Raw genomic sequence first — 24,285 nt, forward strand, 5'->3', positions numbered from 1 at the left:
GTCAAATATATAGTCAATGAGTCAAACACAGAGTGGTACTGATTCAAATACTTTTGAATCAGATGTACGAGCCAATCAGATTTCAAGCCGGTTACCACAAAAAGGAAAAAAAAATGATCCGATATTTATTCGGATCAAGTCAGACGAGTCAGATTTGATATCACACCAAATCCAAACAAATAAGATGTAACTTAAATATATAAATATACAATAACCCTTTCGAATAAAAATAATTATTTAATTCAGATATGTACCCAACGATTTATTAAAATTTAGAATGAACTTGCAATAATAACATGTTGTTTATTTTTCTCGGACTTAACCAACCCGTTAGGATCTAATTCATTATATCTGAATTCGACTCAATATATTTGACTTAAAAATTACTAATTAGTAGAGTAAGAGTTCTAGAATATTTTTGAATCCTACAAAATGATATCTCACTCAAATAGGTACGAGACGGATGTGCAAGTCGAGTCAGATTTCAGAAAAATGAAAAACAAACAATTTGATATCTAACTCGGATCAAGTCAGATTCAGAACACGAATCAGACCCAAGCAAACAAGGTGTCAGGCTTGTCTGATGCACTACAAAACGATTTGATCGGATTTCTTGAGGGGTGGAAGTCCTGTATAAAACATTTGACGGCAAACATAGGCAATGAACGGTTTACATTTTCCATTAAAATGTGATCGGGGCCACCATAATTGAGGAGTCCAGAAAGTATCAGTACATCTGGTTACATCTGATCATGACTTTAACCTTTTTAACTAACTTAACTTGAAAAATGAGAGAACGAAAGTGAAGTTCAAAGAACAGCTGAGAACCAGAGAAATCCTATCTCCAAATAAAATCTAACACTAAACCCTGACCATGAATCTCAATTCCATTTCTAAACATTCTCTTCTCTTGATTTTTTGCAGAAGCAAAGCTTCTCATTCAAAATTTCCATGGCAATTCAAGCAAACTTTTCTTTTCTTCCTTCTCAATCGTCCCTCCATTCTCATAGTTTCCAGTCAGTTAACCCAAAGCTTAACTTTACTGATGGTAATCTTGAGAGAAAGAAAAAGTTTAGATTCTTAACCAAATCAAGTGGTGAACAAGGGGAGGTAAATTTATACCTTTGTACTTCCAAGAGTTAGAATTGATTTAATAGTTTGGCTTCTCAAACCCTTTGATGTTGCAGGACTATTTGATCGATGCTCCTGTTTCAGTTGGTGATGGGTTTTCGTTTAGTGGAGGTAATGCTTTGATTTTGTTAATCATTTTGCATTATTGGATTTAGGCTCAAGGGATAAATGTGGCAAAGTCTTGATTGGATTACACCCATAACTCGAGTACATTTACTGTAAGTCTCCATTTGATTACAGGAAAGTTTGGGGACGGCTCGTCTCGGTCGGATGAATGGTTTAAACGAGGGAAATATGTGAGTAATTTCTCTTGTTTTAGGTCTTTTTTTGTGGCAGTGACCTGATTTTAACAACTTGGGTCAATTCATTATGGTAAAACTTTGTTTTTGTGTTACTGTTGTAGGTAAAGGCTCATCCTGTTTATGGCACCGGTGAGAAAGCAAAGGATCCCATATTCGGACTTACAATGGCCGGAAGTTCTCAAGCATCTACTGATGTTTTCAGGTGAATCCTAAAGTTTATGGATTAGGAAGTTCCGTTTGCAGTAGAAGTAGATAGGAAGCTTATATAAGTATATGTCATACAAAGTTTAAGGATGGATAATTTGCAGGGTTTACCAATTGAAACATGCTCTATATATCCGTGCTTTTGTGCAATAGATGGTTTTGCGTTGAAAGTGGAAATGCTTCTAAGCCTTCAATTGTTTTAATTCATGGGTTTCCTTCACAGGTGAGGATCATTCATAATTTGGTGTATTCTCTTTTGTTTAGCAGAACTTATTGGTTGATGCAATATTCTTTAGTATGCCCGCGGATAGTCCTCAAATCCTATCATTTGCTGCTTGGTTCTGATATCCTTAAAACATACATGTTTGTTTGGATTTGTCATTTGAATGAATTACACTATTCATGTGGGCGTTTACCTCTTTATATGGAGTTTCTCAGGTCTGTTAGGTGAAATGAAAGTATAACCTTATTTCAAACGGTGTAACAGGCATATTCATATCGCAAAGTGCTAGATGTACTCTCCAAAGACTATCACGTCATTGCTTTTGATTGGTTAGGTATGCTCATTCTATCGCTTATGCTCTTACAACATACTTGTTTTAGTTATAGAAATTGGACTGTCCTTGTTACCAGAATATATAGTACACATCTACCTATCTGTGAGCTCTTCATGCAACTCAGCTTCTTGCTAACTGTAATTAACAGTTCGAACTTTTGGTCTTCATTTAGGTTTTGGGTTTTCGGATAAGCCTCAACCGAAATATGGTTTTGATTACGCTTTGGATGGTAATTTACTTACTATCTCAACTTGGAAGAATATTTGTGGATTAGTCCATTCTTAGATATTTCAGGCTTCTCTTCTCTTAAATGTAGCCCACATATTTATTAATCATAACCCAAAAAATATAAGTTAAAATTTAAAACCGAACAAATCTTAATTTTAATTAACAATTTTAAACTTAAATTATTTTTCTTAATCAAAATCAAAACCTCTTCTCTTTTTTGATCATACTTCAAATTAGTTATAATTGTTTCATTTAGTAATATTACAAAGTGACCAGATATAAACCCTAAACTTTAATTTTTCCATAACAAAATTCTATCTTTTTTAATAATAAGTGAGAATTTAACAAAATAAACCTTAATTCTTAATTTTCTCTACGATGAAATATTCTTTTTTTCTCAGTCATGATTCACTTTAAAACTGATCAGGGTGTATATTCTAGTTTTTTATTTTTTTATACATCAATCAACGTGGAACTAACCAAGGTTTTGATTATTTTCCTAGAACTCCATATACATAATCTATAAAAAAGAATCTCTAAGATAAATGTTTATTTTCCCCGACCATGATTACACTAAATTGATAGAGAGAATTCATTTTCTTCAAAAACATTACTTATGTCAAATAACTTACATAACATATTTTTTTTTCATTCATGATTACATTAAAATTGATTGATGAATTTTATGATTAACTTATTATTTTAGGCCGTAGATAATAATTATATACAATTATGTGGAATGACTATAAAGGTATGTCTGTTTAGCTTAAGCATTTGTTTTAAATGTGTTATGGTTAATAAATTTATGGGCTATATTTAAGAAAAGTCATTTCAAGCTATTCAATAATGAAACGAAACTTTTGAATGATTGACAGAATATGTGTCATCCTTGGATTCACTTATTAACGTGCTTGGCTTGGACAAACTTTCCATCGTTGTTCAGGTACATCATATACCTTATTCAAAGACATCTAGTGTGTCATGCATATACTCACCAGTCTAGTCAAATGATATGTGTGATAACTGAAACAAATTTCTGTTTTCAATTGTGTCCAATTGTTCAACATGCGTAGGGTTACTTTGCTCCAGTGATTGTCAAGTATGCTAGCAAGCATCAAGAAAAGCTGAAGGATCTTATTCTAGTTAATCCTCCGGTAAGGTTGTTCAGAAGATCACGGCAAAGTTATCTACTTCGAAAAATAGTCATATAAGTGTTCTTGAGGTATTAATCCGTACTGACATTTTACTCTTCTTTTTGCTGTAGCTGACAAATGAGCACGTAAAACTCCCATCAACACTTTCTGTATTCAGCAACTTTTTGTTGGGCGAAATTTTCTCACAGGTTAGAATAATTTATGCCTATATTAGTTGATTGTTTGTCATGTTTTGGGTAAATGTTTATCGGGTTCTCATTTTGCATTTATAATCGCAAATATTCAGGATCCATTAAGGGCCAGTGATAAAACCTTGACGAGCTGCGGGCCTTACAAAATGAAAGAGGAAGATATGATGGTTTACCGAAGACCTTATCTTACTTCTGGTTCTTCTGGTTTTGCGTTAAATGCATTAAGCAGGACCATGAAAAAGGATCTCAAGGTAACCAAATTTCCCATGCTTGCGGAGTTATTGTTTGCTTGCCTTTCAATAAGAATTAGCTAGCCTTCACACTTTGTGTTTTCTGGTGTTAGCTAAACTTCAACCATTTTCTATTTTACTTTTTATTTCGTGCATATAATTATAATTTGCAACATCCTAACATGTTGTATAGCCGTGAGCTTTTGAAAAACGCTTTCAAAGTGTCGTGGAACAAATATGCTGTAAATTCTGTTTGGTAAATTGTCATGTTGAAGTGCTGCTAATGTGACTAAGGACAAAAATGGACATGTTTTCATTTTATTTTAAATTTAATGATAATAAATTATATATTTTATTTTAATGATATTTAAATACATAAATATTAATAACATCTTACTCTTATTTTTATCATTTATCATTTTTATTTTTTTTTAATTTGAATTTAATTTTTAATTATACTATTATTATTTAATAATAATAACTATAATTATTACTATTACTTTATAAAAGCACACTTTAAATAAGAATAAAAAATTATACGTAAAAAGATCCACGGGTAAATATTGTTCTTTTAGTAATAACAAGGTTAAAATAAAGAATAATTATTTAAAATAAAGTGGGTCCACAAATTCTGCTTTTACTGCTTTTAAAAGCTACTTTTATGCAGCTTTTAAAATTTTCCTAAATTGGAAGTGCTTTTGGAGAAAAACACTTTGAAAATTATGTACCAAAAAGTTGTTAAAATTTTGTTACAAAGTGCTTTTTAGTGAAAAAGCATTTTGAAAGACATGAATTTCAAGCATTTTGACTTTTATTTTGTGCCTTCAAGAATTTAAAACAGTTTCGCTTTGCATCATTTTCTTACTTTATTCCCTTATGCAGGGCTATGTTGAGGAAATGAGGAAAACATTATCTACTGACAGTTGGAAAGTCCGCACGACGGTATGTTGGGGTCAAAGAGACCGTTGGTTGAATTATGATGGTGTTGAAGAATACTGCAACGGTGCTAAGCACGAACTTGTAGAGCTTCCTTCTGTAAGTACTTTCTATTTGTAGTAAATTAACCGTAGAGTAAAAGTTATTGTTTATTTTATATTTGAGGAATCCGGCTTCACCTCATTATGGAAATATCTCGAGTCTATGTTAGTCTGAAGTGCTGACACTTTTAACATCAGTAAGCTCAACCAATTTCAAAGTTCGTTCTTAGTAAGCCAATATTTTTTTCATATTCGAAGTGCTGATCGGAATTCATTTGTTTTAAAGTAATTAACAACAGTCTAATTTATGCAATTATATGGGTTTGCAGGCAGGACATCATGCACAGGAAGACTGCGGGGAAGAGCTCGGAGGGATAATTGCACAAGTTATTAGGAAAAGAGGGCTAAACATTTCTCCATGATCTTTTAAAGAAATCTTATATATGTTTGAGAATGTATTACCATGTCGATATTTTGAATCTGAGATCATGGTTGGTAATGGGTTTGTACGTATAAATATATGGCTCTCTATCCACTCCACAATGAACTCACTTTATAAGTACATAGGGTTGTGCCTGTAATCGAGTGCCTGATAGTGTATTCTATAAGATATCGTAGATAATGATAATATTGGAAGCGAAATTAAATAAGTACCCCTTATTTTTACGATTCTTCACAAATACCTCTAAGGGTATTAGTATTTTGGTACATCTAATATTATATCGAGTCAATTCAACTTCTCAAGGAGGTTTAATTGACGTTTTCATGCATCAAGAACATTTAGTTTCATTATCCAACGGGTACTAGTTAAGTTTGCACTTAAAATATACCTCTTAAGGGCATCTTTAAAAGAAATATAAAAAATAAAATAAAATATGAGGGGTATTTAAGCAATCCTCCCGACTTAAAACGCGGATGATCCCTTTTTACATGATATAGCCATGAGTCGTGATTTTATTGGTGATCATAACCTTTAGTGTCTATATAAGAGACATTTATGATGATCCTAAATATCCGCCAGACGTTCAAAATTAATCTCAACATCTCCGCGACATGTTCGCGATAATTTTCAAAGTCTGAGACATTCATAATATTTCTCAACGACTCCACGAGAATTTTAAATACAAGGGCGGTCTTGGTAAGGATTGATTTACGTTACTGTTCTTCACATTTCGTTCTCTAGATTTAGATTTTATTTTCTTGTTTCTTGTTTCCCTATTGGATTTCAATCATAGTTTATATATGTCTATTAACTTTGTTTTCAATTTGGGGTTTTCTAGTTTTGGGTTATTGTTTGTTCATCTTCATTCAATAGAAGAGTTAGCTCTAGTGAAGAAAAATCACTATCAACAACAAAGAATTGCAATAACTCAAGTTATGGAATCAAAGACATCAACAACTAAATCAAGATTATCATTGAGTTCTTTTACCATTATAACCGCTTACAAACCTCCCAAGACCATTCAAACTGATTCAGACCACTAATGATCGATTCAGATAACCCATGCTACTTTAGATACTATTACTTGATAATCTGTTACTCTAATTGCATTAGGAAATTTTACTTTAAAAACTCCAGTTCATGTTATTTACATGTTCTGGCAGACGTACTGGGTCGGATCTAATCCAATCATTGCTCTGTGCAGTGATACTCTGACTGGTTTTTTAATAAAATCAGTTTGGCCCCATGATGATGTTTGGTTCTATCTCTTTCTTTTGAAAAGAGGAGAGAAAGGGCTTTCTGAAATAGTATTTATGTCTGTAGGAATTGAATTGTTAGACAAGAATTAGGGGATATATTACAACCTAATGAATGTATCTTGAAAAAATTTTAGGTTTCCGATTTTCAAAATCCGCATCATTATAAATATATCAGTTGAGGTTCCCCTCTTTTATGAAAAAAGAAAAAGAAAACACGCTATTAATTACAGTGTTTTACTTACTTTAGACAATAGTGGTTTCATCCATCCTGAAAGCCTTTTAATATTAAATATGTTAATGATTCTCATTATATTTATTACTTAAGGATAAGCCAAACATATTATAGGAAGGGTATAAGCCAAACAGATTATAGGAAGGGTATACATTATAACAACCCAACAAGGAAGAAAATTCATTGATATCACCAACATCACCAACTCTATAAATGTGACATTTGTTAAAAGTGAGAACCATCAAGTGGTCTGATGGTTCTCATGCTACCTCCCACTGAGGAGGTCGGGGTTCGAACCCTTGTAATTGCTAAAATTCCTAAATGAATGGGATTTAGGTATAGTCCACGGACCATTGTACCAAGCTATCCAAAAAAAAAAAACATTTGTTAAAAGTAATTTGAAGTTTAGAAATAAGCTCAAAACACAACAACAAATTATAATAAATTTAAACAATTATCTGGTTTTCCCTAATAACAATCTTCTTTCTTTTTAGGAACTAATTAAACAACCTACTCATTATCTAATATTGAACACTTTACCGTAATAGTTTTTTATGCCACACTTTCTCATATTCAATATTATTTTTGTTTAATAAATGGAAACATCCATGACCAAATTCCACGAAACAATCTTTCGACTTTTTTTTGATCGATCAAAGAGGATAGATTAAAAGGTATACTAGCCGTGTATGGACGGATATATATAGCTGAAGAAGAATGAAACGCCCACAAAAGAAAAGCAACATAACAAAAATAAAGCTAAAATAAGAACACAAAGAATATCAGTAGAAAAGACACTTCTTGTGAGACTTATAGCGTGTTTGAATACAATTCTGCTTCTGACTTCTGCTTCTCCAGAAGTAGAAGTCAAAAGCAGAAGTCATAAGTCCAGTTTTTTTGCTTCACAAAAAGGCGACTTTTTTGCTTCTAGAAGTCGTTCTAAAATTCTACACCCAAACTGACTTCTTGTTTTTTGACTTCTAGCACGCTATTAACAATAAAAAAACAACTTGCAAACCACAATCTTTCAACTTCGATGGACCTTTCAAAGGATAAACATTCCACCCAAGAATTACTCTGTCTCTCTCCTCCCCTCTTATCCTTGTCAAAAACCAATCCTTTTTCTCAGTTTCGACTAGAACAAACCTTGAGACGTGAACGGTAGGTAACTGTGTTGGCTTAGGCAGTGATTTAGAGTCAATCTTTCACAAACATAACAAACCTAATTTAATTTCGTGATTACTTTCAAAAAAATCATCTTAAAACTGATATTTTTATAGTACTGTATTCACAAAAAAGTTAATTTATGAGTACGCGACATGAATATTTCTCGAGCAAAAAATTGAGTAATGGATTTCGTTACACAAAATTGGTTAAAAAGACCAAAATCAACAATTCCTGAGTGAAAAAGACTTGTACATTTTGATACTGTTTAAATGGACAAAAATTTAAAAGATACTGTTTAAATGGACAAAAATATAAAAATAGCCAGGATGTAACCAGTTTCATCCTACCCATTTTCAAATATTTTTTCTTATTTTTAATTTATATCAGGATGCATCCAGTTTCATCCTTGCTATTTTTTAAGTTTAAGCCGCGATGAACCCAGTTTCATCCTTGTTATTTTTTTTGTGTCCATTTCACCCATACTAATATTTACTCGTCCATTTAAACGATGTTTTAAAATTTTTTGGACAAATGATCCATTTTCCGATTTCGTTAGTCATAGCAGGTTCTACTAATATTGGCTACTAAAGGTTTTACAAATTAGGTATACTGGGCGAGGAAATGCATGATAACCCCAAAACCATCGGTAAACAATTGCTAAATGCTAATTTAAACTTTAAATTAATGTGAATAATCACAAACACTGGGTGTTTTACTGCCCACGTTACATTTGATGTATGATTATTAATATGACATATAAATTACATCTCAACACCAATATTGGAAATGTTAAAACCTCCAGTAACAAGAGAAAAGAAAATTTGTCAGTGCAGAAAACCGAGAGCTATAAAGTAGACGATTAAGACTGGCAGGGAAACGATCATTCCAAATATCACCCTACAGAAAAAAAAGTATAATGTTAGAATTAGAATTTCCTTCACAAAATTACTTCAGAATAAATTATCCCTGGTGTCTAGTTTAGTAGTCATTTAGTATTATAGTACAAGTTTCCCTAATTAGCATCTTCTGTTATGACTTACGACGACGGCCACAATTTGTATGCTAGCAGCACATCTAAATTTTGTTGCTTTGCTCATTTAAAATTCAGTTATTTTTAATCAAAATAAGCAAAAGTATAATTTACTTACGCAGTGCTAAGCACGTCAGCATGCAATCCATACTCTTTCGCATAGATGAACGATGTGATGGATTGTGGTAATGCTGCCTGCAGTAATGGAATAAATCTCATCAGTGAAAATTGAAATCAACAAAAAGTGATTCAGTAAGCATGTAATTATAGATTTAGCCGATCCGTCCGAAGTTAAGTGCGTACTTGTATAATTGCTACACGCAAAACATCACCATGCAGGCCAACCGCTATGCATCCTATCGCCATAGCAGCTGGTCCTGCAATAAACTTTAAAACCACACCGAATAACGTTAAGCTCGTTCCACATGCCAGAAGTTTTTCTTGCTGTGCAGTAAAAAGACCTGCATGCAAAATAAGATTAGTTAAATTAAGTACAGCACGCTAATTAACATAAGAGATTATATGGTGTATTATCTTCCTTACCCATACTGAACATAGCTGAGCCGATTCCTGCTTTCGACATAATCAATACCGATCCATCGATGATTTCCGGCATCTCGACATGCCATCTGTTAATTCATACTAATCTTAGAAAATTCCGAATAATTTTGCTACAAAATAGTGGTAATTTGGAAGCAGTATGAAAAGTTATACCTATTTGAGATAAAAGCCCAAATGATGCCAGTGACACTAGCATAAACATTAGGATTAACAATAAGCTTAACCCAAACAATCTTCATCATGGACCAAAATGAAGGTCTAGATATTGTAGTGACTGAAACCATTTTGTCATTTCCTTCTAAATCTTCAACCATATGAGACTCGACGTCTACACATGAAGAATCATTCGCCTTACGGAGCTCTAAAACGAACAAAAGGATCGATAACCAAACAATCCCTTGAAAGACAGAACTTTGAACAACAAGATTAACTCCACGGTCACCATACATGGCTCTTAACATAGGTACTCCTACAACCAAAGAATTAGTTAAAGTTGATAATGAAAAGCTTGTTATTAACCAAGTATAACATCCATTACTACTCCCCTTAGCCCATGCAACTAAAACAATGACAATAATGACTTTCGATATCCCATCAGCTGCTATGAATTTGTAATTCCATTCGAATGGATCGACATGAGAACTGAACTCGAAAGTGAAGAGTGGTAGAGTAAAGTAACAAACGAATTTATTAATCGCGTCACATTGTTCTCGAGTAAATATCTTCCACCATTTCACCGAACCATAGCCTAGAACTAATGCGACATATAAGGGTGTCATGGCGACTATAACCTTGTATATATCGCTCATTCCGATCATCATTTTTCAAGGCTCTTGAATATATGCTGATGTAATGGGAGGAGGAAGAAGAAGAAGGTAGGTATACAGTTGCATAATTTTGAACTTATTAACCAACTTATATATAGGGGAAGTATGTATAGAAGAAAATAACTTTTGTGTGATAGAGATAGCTTGTTGGAGTTAAGCAATCGGTGAGAATTATTTGTAAGTATATGATTCTATGCCTTATATAGTCATCGATGATCGCACAGTGGAGTTGTTGTCTACGGCTCTACACATTGATGTAAATACCGCGTAAGAGCACCTTTGGGAGTAGGTTAATTTCGTACAAGAATCTTAGCTATGTACAGGAAACCTACTCCTAGATTCTTGATTTTTTGTTTTTAACGGTAAATTGAAACGTAGACAAATTTCGACTTCAATAGAATTACCCTTCAATTGCCCTTAACAACCTGCTAGAAAGGCATCTATGCTCCATCTCTAATAGTACTTTCTTGTTGCGCAGGAAAGTAGTGATTTTATTTTAGATTTAATAGCATGGTAGGAATTCTACGTTTTTCATCGTCGTCGTCATCATCATCATCATCATCATCATCTCCGTGATGTAATGGTTCCTGGGTGCCCAAGAACTCTGCAATTTGTAAGCGCTGCCATGATGCATGACATTTGGAACCACTACATCCCATAGCATGCACCCTTAATGCTCTTTCTATTTTAGCTTTCCAATATAAGAGCTGGCTAGGTAGTTTAAACATGCAATCCCCGTGCTCTTAGTTTTATTTAGTTATCAAATTACAAAGAGACCCATTTCAGTCCCTAGTTACCGATCTTTCAAGTCGGTATAATCTTGTGGTACATGTTAGGGAACTGAGTTTGTTACCCTACACCCTATAACAATAATAGTGGTGTATACGTAAGTAGAATATGATATCAAAGTGTTTCCTTATTCTTCAATTGTTGTTGTTTGTTATTGTTAACTTAACAATCCTTTTCTCCAAATGAGTCGACCATAATAATCATGTTATAAGCATATTGAGAGATACCTCAACAATTAGAATACAGAATAAGGTTCAGGAGATTATTCCACACAAATGTATGCACATACACACAATTTACTTTTATCTTTCGCAAGGGGGTACGTAATACTAACAATATACCAATTCCCATGTATTGTGATTTATGTCCGATTAAGAAGATGATATGATTGTTACATCATATTCTCAAACCTGGAAAACAACAAAATACACCAAAAGAAGATGGGTCTTTAGTGGGGTTTATCAGGAGAATAAATACCACTTCTTATCATTTTTCATATTTTTTTTGCTATCATTCATAAACCACAAGTACTTGCATTTCATGTATTTCGCTTCGTAGGTTGAACATGCACCGCTAAATTTTTATTCTTATTCTTATTATTAGGTTTTTCTTTTTTTTAGTTATGCCTTATTGTTTTTTTCTTTTCTACGAGGCAATGACCAATTCTGATGTTGTGGTGGAAGTGCTTTCTAACTAGTTTTGTTTGGTAATTTAGCGAATTTGTTGGTTTAAGAAATTTCTTGTAAAAGGTTTGGGATTGGTTGTTCCTGTCTTAATGGCTTGTCATCCATTACTTATTAGGATCTGCTGGTCGGAAGAGTTTCCAATTTAAGTTGGTGGATCGCCCTACAAAGAGAGGCATGTATCCAACTAGAGCATACTTTACACGGTCAACTTCGAACTTTTGTTTCCATGGAGAAACGAGTCGATTATTTTATTCGGTCTACAGTCAAACCCACATTCATAGTCTAAAAAAAAAAAGACGAAGCCCATCGTTCAAAAAACTAGTGGAAAGTAATGTAATCACTTTAATTTGCTCAAACGATGAGGAGTTTTTGCACCAGGGGGGTTTGAGACCAATAGCGTCACAGATAAAAAACATATTCCTAGAATAGCTGGATGTTGGTCATGGGATGTCTATTCGTATCCAAGCCAAGAATGACGCAATAGTGTTCCATTGTCGAGATTTGCACTACGTACCAAATGTACTACGTCAAGCTTGCAAAACAAACCGAATTTAGGAATGGCCATGGGGCGGGTATGGTAATCACAGTCACTGCCCCGTTCGTAAAAAATGCAATATTAGCCCCGTTATTCATATGAATTGGGACGGGATGGATATGAGAAATATCCGTATAAGACGGCCGGTATGGAGAATACCTGTATGGGGCGGGTTTTTTATGGGTTACCGATAACACGGTGTTAATACATAAATTTTTTTATAATCAAAACTTAAATATGAATCAATTAAAAATAAAAACATAAAAATAATGTATTCTAAAATTTTAGATGCAGAAATTCATCTTAAAATGAACAAAAGAATCTTTAGATGACAACCATTTCATTACCTTTAATTATATGTATCATTTTCACTATTTTAATTTTTAGAAAATGTGTCTGATCACAACAAAGAAGCGAAATTGATGAATATAAAAGAACGATCAATAATATAATAAATGAAAAAATGCCCCACTAAGTGGTGGAAGTATAAAAATTCGATACAAATTCTTGCATAAAAATCTAAACCCTTGTAGTATGAAATCTACGGGGCGGGTATAGGGCGGGGACCTTGAATCACGTCCCCACCCCATCCCGTAACTTAGGTTTCAGGTATTACTCATATCTGACCCCATCTCCATTTGCGTGCGTAAACCCTACCCGAACGGGGTGATACCCACGGGGATGAGTTTGGGTGAGGTAAATTGCCATCCTAACCGAATCACACCCACTGAAACTTAAAAAACAATAAACCCAAGCCACGTGAAGTTAAGAACTACGAAGAGAGAAATCTTAAGTCTTTTAACAGATATATTTTGGGAAATTAAAATTAGGCTAAGGCCATAGGTTGCCCACATAACGCGACCCTTAATTATAAGAATTTTAGGAATAGGCCCTGAATTAAGATAGAAGCCGAAACAACTAAGTTGCCCTTTATATTTATATGTACGAACCTAATTTTTTTTTAGAACGACTCATCATTTCTTAAATTCAGGAGAGAGAAAGTAAATCTGAAAAAACGAGAATGAGAGAAAAAAATGAAAACCTAATATGAAATTCAAACCAAATCAAAATCGGTCGATGATAATAGTGAAAACAAATCAAAGACCCTAATAATCAATTAAATTATAATCAAAATCAACATTCAAAACCATTGAAAACCAATAAAAATCAAGATTTAAAAATTGAGAGCAAAAAAAAGCAATCGTTTAAGACAATCTTTTGTTCGATTATGATTTTTGATGTTGTTTTGATGGTGTTCTTATGCAAATCAATGTTCTTCTTGCTATTGATTAGTTCATCTTGGTACAATCTTCTGTTGTATTTGATTTTTAGGTTTTGATTTTTCTTTTGAATTCATGTTACCACTTTATACATATCGAAGAAGAAGAACAACACATGATTTGTTTTTGAATCAATAGACCATTTCTCATTTGAATCTATATAATTTTCGTGTATAATTTTTTTTAGGGTTTATTAGCGACATAAATTCGTTTTTGATAGATTTTGTTACTGATGCTCTTATTCATGTTGTTGTTTTTGTTGATATTCTTGATGATACAAGGTAACATTGTTTTTAAGTGATGATTCTTCTTATAATTATGATGCGAACAAAATTTTTTTTGTGTTTATATAAAGTGATGCCTAGGATGTCTAGAGGTGTGCAATCAATAGATACACATGCATTATATATGCATGTGTAATCAGAAATTACATACATATTTTTCCTAAAAAAAAATCATTTTTAGAATTTTGATGTACCTTTTTATGTCATAATATGATGTGATACTGAATTGACTAGCTTGCCAAATCACTATTAAGTTTCTAATAAGCAGTTGCACTTTAACATATAGTGTGTGTAACCAACATGGACCTTAAGTAACATGTTATATGGCCTTAATTAACTAACAGTTACAGATACATATGCGTTATTCCATTTTCATATCCATGGATTTGGTCTCAAAAGAATTGATGTTGTTTGTTGCATGATTCAATATGGAAATGTTTCTGTTTGCAATACCAGATTCCTTATTGTTCTTGTTTGTGAAACTCAATTTCAACGTATGCATACTTATAGATTGTTGATGTATTTGTTCTTAATGATATTCTTATTGGTACTTGTTGATTTGTAAATAATTAGTCCCTAGAGAAAGGGTAAGCCCATTAGTTAACATGGGAACTTGGGGGTAAAACCCAAGCCCAAAAGGGTATATCCATGGAGTAGGGAGGATAATGAAGGAATTAATAGAGAAGTGGGAAGTTATATTGGGAGGAATGACAACAATGGTAAATAAAAAGGTACGTATGACATGTGACATAAAGTCATAAGAAGAGGGATTTTGGGGAAAGCCTATAAAAGGAATGACATAGTACAATGGAAGGAAATCTCTCTCTCATACTATTCCAAGAAAGGTGTTGTCATTGTTGTGACTTGGATGTGCATGAAATATATCAACATTTAGCGACCACACCCAGAGGCTCATCTCTCGTACCCCGTGACACACCCCAGTACGGGCGCGTCAGGAAGTCAGCTAACCGATCGGCCGGTCAACCTTGATGAAGTGACAGTACAGGATGAGCAAGAAGATAGCGACGAAGAAGCATTGATCCGAGGCGCAGTCATGAACCCTATCACACAAAAACCCCAAGCAGAAAAGACATCTGTGCAGGAAAATGGAAAATAATGGGCAAGTAACGACGCAGAGCCAGTGCCACTAACCCTAGAAGAAATGCAAAAGGATCTAGAGGCCCGTGTCCTAAGAAAGCAAGAGTTAGGAAAATTGACAGAACAGGTAGTAACCGCGGAACAAGGCGCTATAAAAGAGGTGCGAAGGACGACGAGAGCAAGGAAAGTACACCAACAACAATGTCCCAGGAGGCAATATAGAAGTACTTAGAGATGAACTACTACGTGGTAAAACAAGACAATTATGATTTCATGAATAGTCCATATTCCCCAGAATTCGCCGAGTATCAATCCCTGGAGGATTACACATCGTCATAATTCAAAGTATATGACAGAGAATGAAACGCTCATGAACACCTGAGCCGATTCCTATCAGCTATGAATGATTGAGCAACTGACGAAAAGATATATCTAAGAGAATTCCCCAAATCGCTCTCGAATACAACATTCACCTGGTACGACAACCTTAAACCTGGAAGCGTAGATTCATGGGCGTCTATGTACATTCTCTTCCTTAGGAAATTCTATTCATCCAAGAGGAAGATTACGTCGATAGACCTAAGTATATGAAACCAACGGGTAGGGGAAGAGATAGGAAAGTACATCACTCGATTATTCCATTTCGCGCTGTACTGTCACGAGGATATCAAGGAAGAAGCAATGGTGGATATTTGCATATGCGGGATGACACCCGCCTTCAAGAGAAGTTTAGTCAATTTCAGGTTCTAAACCTTTGTCTAAATGGAGGGGGCAACCGAAAGGATTGTTGATTGTGTTGAGTTTCTGACCACAGACCATGCTTGGCGTTTCACAGTTGATACAACATCAGTGGAATCAAGGAACACATCTCAAAATAACAGACCTGACGAGTGGAACATACGTGCCTGCACCTCAATTTCCTTATGGGAACCAAGGAGGCACTAGAGGACCAGGGAGATATTTTGACCCGCCACTTCCTTTTCCATACAATCGAGAAAAAAATTGTTATTGGAAGAGTGGATATCGAACAAGGAAATAGAATTATCACCAAAAGTGGTAGACATTAACAAGATAGACAAGAACGCTGCCAGGTTTTGCCACTACCATCGACGGCTGGGCCACCCAACAGTGGAATGCTTTGCCATCATAATTATCTCCAATCAGAAACGCGCGGCATGAGAAGTTGAAATAACCGACGGCTGGGCACCTCCTTATTCAAGATCACTGCAATGTATTCCAAGAACTTAAAAGTTCTTTCAAAATCTAAAAAGAGATCTTCGTCTACAGACCTTCTTTTATTGCATTCCTTAAATAGACTGTTTAGCTGTCTTTTAAGACAGCGAAGCTTTTACTCTTAACTGGACGTTTCTTGTTTTTAACCTTTGTAGAGTATTCATTAATTTTTCCTGTAGATTCTTTACAATCAATCAAGGTATTAGAAATCTTGAATGAGTCAAGACCATCCTGTGAGACAGTAAGTCTTGAGGAGAATAAACTTTGAAGAATAGTTAAGGAATCCTAGTGTACGTCTTTAGAAATTTCGTCTCAGTACATATAGTCAGACTGCTTCAAATAAAGATTTTTTAGGCCTTAACGTGTTTTCATTCTCTGATATCAATTGAAAACGCGGGGGTACCAAAATACACCACCACTTTTTTCTTAGGCAATCTGTGTGGACAAACTTAATGCAATTCCGAGAGTTAAACTCAATCAAGGAATAATATCTAGAGTTATATCTATCTGTCTTGCGATTATAATGTTTACGGAAACAAATCCGTGAACCTAATCACAAAGAGATTACTTGGACGGTACCAAACACCATTGTCCAAGAATCAATCAAGTCGTGTCCAACAATCTAGGTCGGATGTATCTGTTATGATTCATCAATGCACAACCTGCGATATTTCAATTATAAAGATAAACAACATAATGCGGAAAAACAAATAACACTGATACTAGAAGTTTTGTTAACGAGGAAACCGCAAATGTAGAAAAACCCCGGGACCTACTCCAGATTTAATACCAAATTGTATTAGGCCTCTACAGACACTAGTCTACTACCAATTAACTTCGGAGTGGAATGTAGTTGAGCCCTAAAAGGTATCCCACCGATTAAGATACATTCGCGCTCCTTATGCCTCTTGAATCCCAGCAGGACTCCGCGTAATTGATTTTCTTAGATGACGTCACACCAACTAAGTGTTGCTTCAACTCAATTGAAGACTTTGAACCAATCTTCCTCCCACAGATTAATCTTATATATGGTTTCCTTTTACAATCAAATAGTTTGATCAACGGTAATGGAAATCGATAGCAATAGACAAAGTCTAGCTAACCTCAAAATCCGGACTTATGCAACCCGAAGTGCAGCCTAAGTTACTATTCACCTCACAAGTATAAAACTTGTGGAATCAACAAAGTTTGAGACGAAGATAATTTTGATGATTTCTATCTATTTTGATCATGTGAGCAGCTCAACAATCGATCAAGATCAGGATACACGAGTTATCAAGGAAATATAACTGGACATGTCTTCACGAATCCCTATGAAGACTTTGTAGTCGCTAAACCCTAAAAGGGTTATAAACAAATGTTCATTAAGCTTAGTCATCTAGATGATCATTTTGTTTGTTTACCTTTTCTGAATTTTTGAAGACTGAACCACCTATTTCTCAAGTTATATTCACTTTTCAATCACTGAGACGATGTCACATAACTAACTAGACTATTATGCATATTCAAGAATTTCGAGTCGAGAACTAATTATCAAGTTAGGGGACGTCTCGAAATATAATGACTAAGCTTAATTAGCATTTGTTCATACTTGATGAATTTCGGTTAAGGACAATTTATTGTTCCAAATCAATATCATGATTCAAGTTTTATCGTTTGAAAATAGCATGAAACAATGATTTGTGTATTTGATGTTATTCGGGAATGTTTCGAATCGATTTAGAGAGAAATATAGATTTACTATATATTCAGATAAAAGACAGTGGTATCAGTCTTACAAACTGGAAAAACTGTTATAAGTCTGAACCCGTATTACATGTATTCGTACACGTAGCGGAGTAACTATATATTGACTTGCAGATTTGTGGTACGCATATTCTTATGTATATCATGTGAAAAATCTGTTCAACTCGTGAACCGGATTGGTATGCATACTCGTATGCAAACCATTTAGGAATTGTGGTCACAGAACGGGTTAATATCCAAACCGGTAGACGTACCAAAATAGTTATGTTTTCCCGAACTCGGTTTAGTACACAAACCAAACTAGTTCCGGTGGACTTCGGAACCGGTCATAGTCTCAAGGTTTACAAACCGATACGCATACCTAAATAGTTTTGTTGACTCTGGAACTTAGTTTAGTTAAATGTTACAAACCGGTACACGTACTCTGACTGACCTGAGTCATGAACATACTTTGTACATTTACTAAACATGTCGATTATTCTGAAGTGCGATTAAATTATTTCTACGATATAATTAACATTTAATTAATTTTGTAAAACACTAGACTTATTTGATCACATGATTGTGATTCAAGTTTAATGTCTTGAGTGTTCATGAAAATTAGTATTAAGCTTTTAAGTTCAAATCGGCTAGTTTCGTCTAACCACACCTTGAACATAGTTTTTGTACACGATCCGGTTACGGTTTCACCTAACCCGAGTGTATATCTTGCTTATGTAAATCAGATTCAGTGATTCATCTTATGGTGGATATTGTTTGCATGGTTCCAAAGTTATCTTAACTTAAACCTAAAGCAACCTATGCTTTTAATGTCTATAAAAGGGGAACTTCAAGCAACTGGGATCTTTCAGCACCGATACTACATTGGTGTGTCCTAGTTGTAACTAGAGTCGTCCTCTTCCTAACCCTTTTAGGGTTTAGCGACTACAAAGACTTCATAGGTATTCGTGAAGGTAGGTCCAGTTATCTTTCCTTGGTAACTCGAGTAACCTGATCTTGATCGATTGTTGAGATGCTCACTCGATCAAGCTAGATAGAAATCATAAAAGTTCTCTTCGTCTCAAAATTTGTTGATTCCACGAGTTTTATACTTGTGAAGTGAATAATAATCTAGGCTGAACTTCGGGTTGCATAAGTCAGGATTTTGAGGTTAGCTAGACTTTTTTTATTGTTATCGATGTCCATCACCTTTGATCAAACTTTTTGATTGTAAAAAGAAATCATATATAGGCTTAATCTGTGGGAGGCATATTTGATTTAAAGTCTTCAATTGAGTTGAAGGAACTCTTAGTTGGTGTGACGTCAGCTAAGAGAATCAATTGCACAGAATCCTACTAGGATTTAATTGAGTTGAAGTAATTTTCAATTGGCGGTGATTTTGGTACCCCACATTTTCACTTGTGTCCTTGATTTATTCGTTTGTTTGCACGCAAATGCTAGACACAAAAGAAAAAACTCAAAACAAGTGTCTTCATGTTATTTACTTCATCTTCTTCTCTCTTTAGAAAATTTGGAAATCAGTTCCTTTTCACACTAATCACTAAAGTAGTAAAGATCCCAAGAATTCTTTCGTCCCATTTTCAGCAAGCTGGGAATTATGAGTACTACTAGAAATATTAAATTCCTTCTTATCTCGTTTACTCTGTTTTTCCTTTTTTTTCATCACATTTCTGTACAATTAAATCAGATGAGCTTCAAATCCTACTCAAATCAAAATCATCTTCTGTCACATCCGCAAATCCATCCGGATTTATTGGGTTCATCCGCTCACCCTTAGATATTATAGCCGCCGGATAATGGATTGGACGAGGATATATTCTTAAAACCGGCCATTTAGATAGATTGGAGTGGTGGTACTAAATTCGCATCCACCCATCCGTTGGTCACCTCTAATAAAATTAGCTGATGCAATTGGATTCAGCGTAGGATAGTTTTGCAGATCAGGTATTCACAGAGGAGAGAAACCAGAAAATGACCCAAAAAAATATTGAAACAATTGCTAAATGAAATTCGGAACCGCGGATTTCATCCGCAACTGTCCGCAAAATTACAGGTGAAAACCAATCCGTAAGAGTCTTTGGACCGGACACAGGTGAATTTTCAAATCCTCAAGGTTTAGCGGTTTGGTTGCGGTTGGTTTTGTAAATCCGCGGATCCATCTGCACCGTAGGTTATAACAAAAAAAATAAAGCCCAGTTAAATAAAGCCTGGCAAAACAAAGCTTATGAGCCTCTAGCCGGTGCCATGTATTCTGCTATTTAACCTAACGGAGTTTGCTTTGAAATGAAACGAACTGAGGTTACCCTTCGCTTAAATTTCATGTTAGTTTTAGTCCAAATATCTCTTGATTTTTTTGAATGGTGTTCATATCTACATTATGGAATTCTTCTTTCGGCTTATTAGTCTCTGAATACTGATTCTACTCCAAATCAGTTATTTTGTTTTTCATTATAATGCACGCAAGTTGTTTGATGAAATGCCTAGCATAGCATGTCCAAAAATTCCCTCACCGGTTTTGTTTGTTTACTTTTTTATTTTTTTTCTTCTGACTAAATCCGCGGTTAAACCGCATCCGGTCCGCATTATCTGCTAATCCGCGGATGATCGGACCGGTCACGGTTCAATTTTCCAAATCCGTAATTTTGATGGTTTGGTTGCGGGTGACCCCTAATCCGCAACCGTCGAACCGCTGCAGCTCTGCTAAATGTTAATTTTAGCTTTAAATGAACGTAAACAAACACAATGATCGAGTGTTCTAATGCCCACATTACATTACGGTAATTAATATGACAGATAGACTGCATCTAACACCTTCCCGGTTTGTTACTACCTCCGGTAACAAAAGAAAAAGAAAATTGTCAAATCAAAAAACCGAGAGCTGTGAGGTAAATAATCAAGACAGGTAGGGAAACAATCATTCCAACTATCACCCTACAAAACAAAACCAAAAAAAAAACACAAGGATTAGAATTTCCTCCACAAAATATATTTCCAATTTCTTCGAACCTTTTAGTCCGTGTTTTCTAGTTTAGTAGCCATTTAGTTTATTAGAAAACTCTACAAGTTCCCACATTTTTAAGCGAGGAATTTCAAGTCAATGAATCTGCTCCGTTGTTTAAAATCTTTTTATTACTATATTTTACATTAGAATTTTCCCAAATTAGCATGATCATCTGTAATGACTTGGACATTACGGCCACAAATAGTGAAGCTCGACAAGAGTTGTGCCAATTTAAAACAAGCTACGTAGCTTGTTTTAGATTCCAGCAGCACACCTTAATTTTGTTGCTTTGCACCTTTATAATTGAGTTCTTTTTGCCCATTTTAAGTGCGTCGGATGAGTTAGGTAGATATGCTTGTAAAGTGGGGATTTTTTATTGTTGGATAAACCAGTTTCCTAGTTTCTTAGCCAATTTTATCATGTTATTGTATAGTTATTGTAAATTTCTTGGTATCATTTTTTTTCCATCTGAGTTCTTTATAATCAAAATAAATAAAAATACAATTTACTTACGCAGTGCTAAGCACGTCAGCGTGCAGCCCATACTCTTTCGCGTAGATGAACGATGCGATTGCTTGTGGTAACGCTGCCTGCAGTGTAATGGAAACAAACGTCATCACCGAAATCGGAATCAAATTCGTTAAGCATAATTATAGATTTGACCGACCAACTTGCTAAAAAAGTCAAGTAATTTGAAATTAGATGGCTCAGTGGGCAAGAAAATCGAAAACATTGCCAGTGGACAGACAATAAGTATTTTTAGAAAGGAGGCCGGTCTTAGCTTTATGCTCTGGGGTATAGAAGATCGCATACAAGATCAGGTGGATAAGTTAGGTTAAGTGCTAAATGCGTACTTGGACAATTGCTATACGCAAAACGTCACCGCGCAGGCCAACGGCCAAACATCCTACTGCCATGGCAGCTGGTCCTGCAATAAACCTTAAAACCAAACCGAATACCGTTAAGCGCACCCCACAGGCCAGAATTTTTACTTGCAGTGCAGTACAAAGACCTGCACACACACACACAATTTATCTTAAGTTAAGTACCCAGTTGCATAATTAATTACAAAACCATGTTTCATCTTCCTTACCCATACTGAACATGGCTGAGCCGATTCCTGCTTTCGACATAATCAATACCGATCCCTCGATGATTGTTGGCATTTTAATATGCCACCTGTTAATTCGTACTCTTTTAGTAAATTTCGATGGTTGAAGAGCAATATTGTTATATATATTAGAAGTATGAAAGGTTATTATACCTATTTGAGATAAAAGCCCAAGTGATGCCAATGACACTGGCATGAGCATTAGGATTAACTATAAGCTTACGGCAAACAGTCTTCGTCATAGACCAAAATGAAGGTCTAGTTATTTTAGTACCCGACACCAAATTGTCATTTCTTTCTAAATCGCTCAGCATCTGAGAATCGACATCTACACTCAAAGAATCATTCGCCTTATAAAACTCTAAAAAGAGCAAAAGAGTCGATAACCAAACTATCCCTTGAAAGACACAACTTTGAACTACAAGCTTAACTCCAAGATCACCATACATGGCTTTGAACATAGGTATTCCTATGACCAAAGAATTAGTTAAAGTCGATAATGAAAAACTTGTTATTAACCAAGTATAACTTCCATTACTACTTCCCTTAGCCCATGCAACTAAAACAATAACAATTATGACTTTGGATATTGCATCAGCAGCTAGAAATTTGTAACTCCATCCGAATGGATCAACTTGAGAAGTGAAATAGAATGCGAAGAGTGGTAAAGTGAAGTAACAAACGAATTTATTAATCGCGTCACATTGCTCGTGAGAAAACATTTTCCACCACTTTACTGAACCATAACCTAGAATGAATGCAACATATAAAGGTGTCATGGCTACTATAACCTTGTATATATCGCCCATTCCGATCATCATTTTGCAGGGCTCTTCAACTTGAATACGTTTTGCACAATTTCGATTACACAACTTATATATAGTGCAAGTATGTATAGAAGAGAATAACTTTTGGGTGATAGAGATAATCGTTGGGATTAATTATTTATAAGTGTATATGATTCTATGCCTTATATAGTGATCAATGATCACAAAATGGAATAACTGTTGTCAACTGGGAATTTTAATAGCACTTTCCGCGTGCGCTGGAATGTAGCAGTGATTTTATTTTAGAATTAATAGCACGGTAGGAACTGGACGTAGAGCTTTACTCCAATCATATCCTTAGCTTGCTTTTTTTAATATGCTCTTTTTGTATCATCACTAGCTTACCAGTGATGGTTGTCTGGACTCTATTCTTTTCAGTGGTTCAATCTTTTTAGATTACATTATACCTTCTCTTCTTTTTGTCGCAAGGGGAAAAAAAGAAAACACAATAAGAAGTTAAGAACTGTTTATTTCACGGTTGCTAAAGGGGGTACGTAGTACCAGTACTAGTAATACTTTTTTTTATTTGTGTTTATTGTTAGTTATATATGGGATTTCTATTCATGTCCGAAGCCAAGATGGTCATTCAAGCAACATCATTAGTGTAGAGAGATTTGCACTACCAAATGATGAACAAATAGCTAGCTAGTACACTACTACGTCAAGCTCTTGCAACACAAACCGGAATTACACCCCCTGAATCTCTTAAAACAATACTTCTTTTTCTCGATGGAGTTATATATATAAAAGAAGATCCTTTAATATTAATAAAAAGTTTAAAGTACATTTTGTAGAAAGTAGCTAACAACGCTCCACTCCAATCTGAGTCTTTGTAACACAAGGCGGCGCAAGACCATTGAGAGTGTGGCAGCTTCAGCGTGGGTGACTGCATGTTGACGAGCTTCACAACAAGAATACAATATTTAGTTTTGATGAGAATTCATATGAGTATATAAATTCACAAAAAAATTTAGTATTCATTTCCTGTTGCAAAACAACAAACGACACTAAAGTACTTTCCCACTTTCCAGCTTATGCACCTCGACTCTCTCTTGTTTTTGGGTGGAGTAAATAGAATTAGCCACTCCGGAAGTCTCTATTCATTAAACATAAGGCGGTCCATGGTTTCATCAACAGGTCAATTATATCGTCTTTCCACCGAAAAATCCATGATGGCGTAAATATTAAGAGTTTGAGACACTT

General features: G+C 34.8%; 3 protein-coding genes across 4 annotated transcripts; 1 reads left to right on the forward strand and 2 right to left on the reverse strand.

Moving 5' to 3' along the window:
• The first annotated feature begins 834 nt into the window (after window positions 1–834).
• On the forward strand, window positions 835–5,640 carry LOC113315729 (haloalkane dehalogenase 2-like). Of its 2 annotated transcripts, XM_026563985.1 has the most exons (13): window positions 837–1,110; window positions 1,188–1,242; window positions 1,372–1,427; window positions 1,535–1,635; window positions 1,791–1,860; window positions 2,125–2,194; window positions 2,367–2,423; window positions 3,298–3,365; window positions 3,496–3,576; window positions 3,687–3,764; window positions 3,863–4,018; window positions 4,880–5,032; window positions 5,304–5,640. In XM_026563985.1, exons 1-13 carry the CDS (start codon window positions 952–954, stop codon window positions 5,394–5,396), a joined length of 1,197 nt encoding a protein of 398 aa, XP_026419770.1. In that variant the 5' UTR covers window positions 837–951; the 3' UTR covers window positions 5,397–5,640. The 2 variants fall into 2 exon arrangements, with proteins under 2 accessions (XP_026419777.1, XP_026419770.1); XM_026563992.1 differs by lacking the exon at window positions 2,367–2,423 and having other exon boundaries at window positions 835–1,110.
• Window positions 5,641–8,732: 3,092 nt separating this feature from the next.
• LOC113315737 (auxin efflux carrier component 5-like) lies at window positions 8,733–10,664 on the reverse strand. The gene is made up of 5 exons (XM_026563998.1): window positions 9,819–10,664; window positions 9,648–9,733; window positions 9,408–9,565; window positions 9,223–9,299; window positions 8,733–8,971 (listed from the first exon to the last, which is right to left on the reverse strand). The coding sequence occupies exons 1-5, from the start codon at window positions 10,484–10,486 to the stop codon at window positions 8,899–8,901; spliced, it is 1,062 nt and encodes a 353-aa protein (XP_026419783.1). The 5' UTR covers window positions 10,487–10,664; the 3' UTR covers window positions 8,733–8,898.
• A 10,180-nt stretch (window positions 10,665–20,844) lies between these two features.
• Window positions 20,845–23,099, reverse strand: LOC113336650 (auxin efflux carrier component 5-like). The gene is made up of 5 exons (XM_026582299.1): window positions 22,409–23,099; window positions 22,238–22,323; window positions 21,999–22,156; window positions 21,658–21,734; window positions 20,845–21,074 (listed from the first exon to the last, which is right to left on the reverse strand). The coding sequence occupies exons 1-5, from the start codon at window positions 23,074–23,076 to the stop codon at window positions 21,002–21,004; spliced, it is 1,062 nt and encodes a 353-aa protein (XP_026438084.1). The 5' UTR covers window positions 23,077–23,099; the 3' UTR covers window positions 20,845–21,001.
• Window positions 23,100–24,285: the final 1,186 nt, after the last annotated feature.

Source organism: Papaver somniferum, chromosome 1 (assembly GCF_003573695.1).
Source record: "Papaver somniferum cultivar HN1 chromosome 1, ASM357369v1, whole genome shotgun sequence".
In the NCBI taxonomy this organism is placed as follows: Eukaryota; Viridiplantae; Streptophyta; class Magnoliopsida; order Ranunculales; family Papaveraceae; genus Papaver; species Papaver somniferum.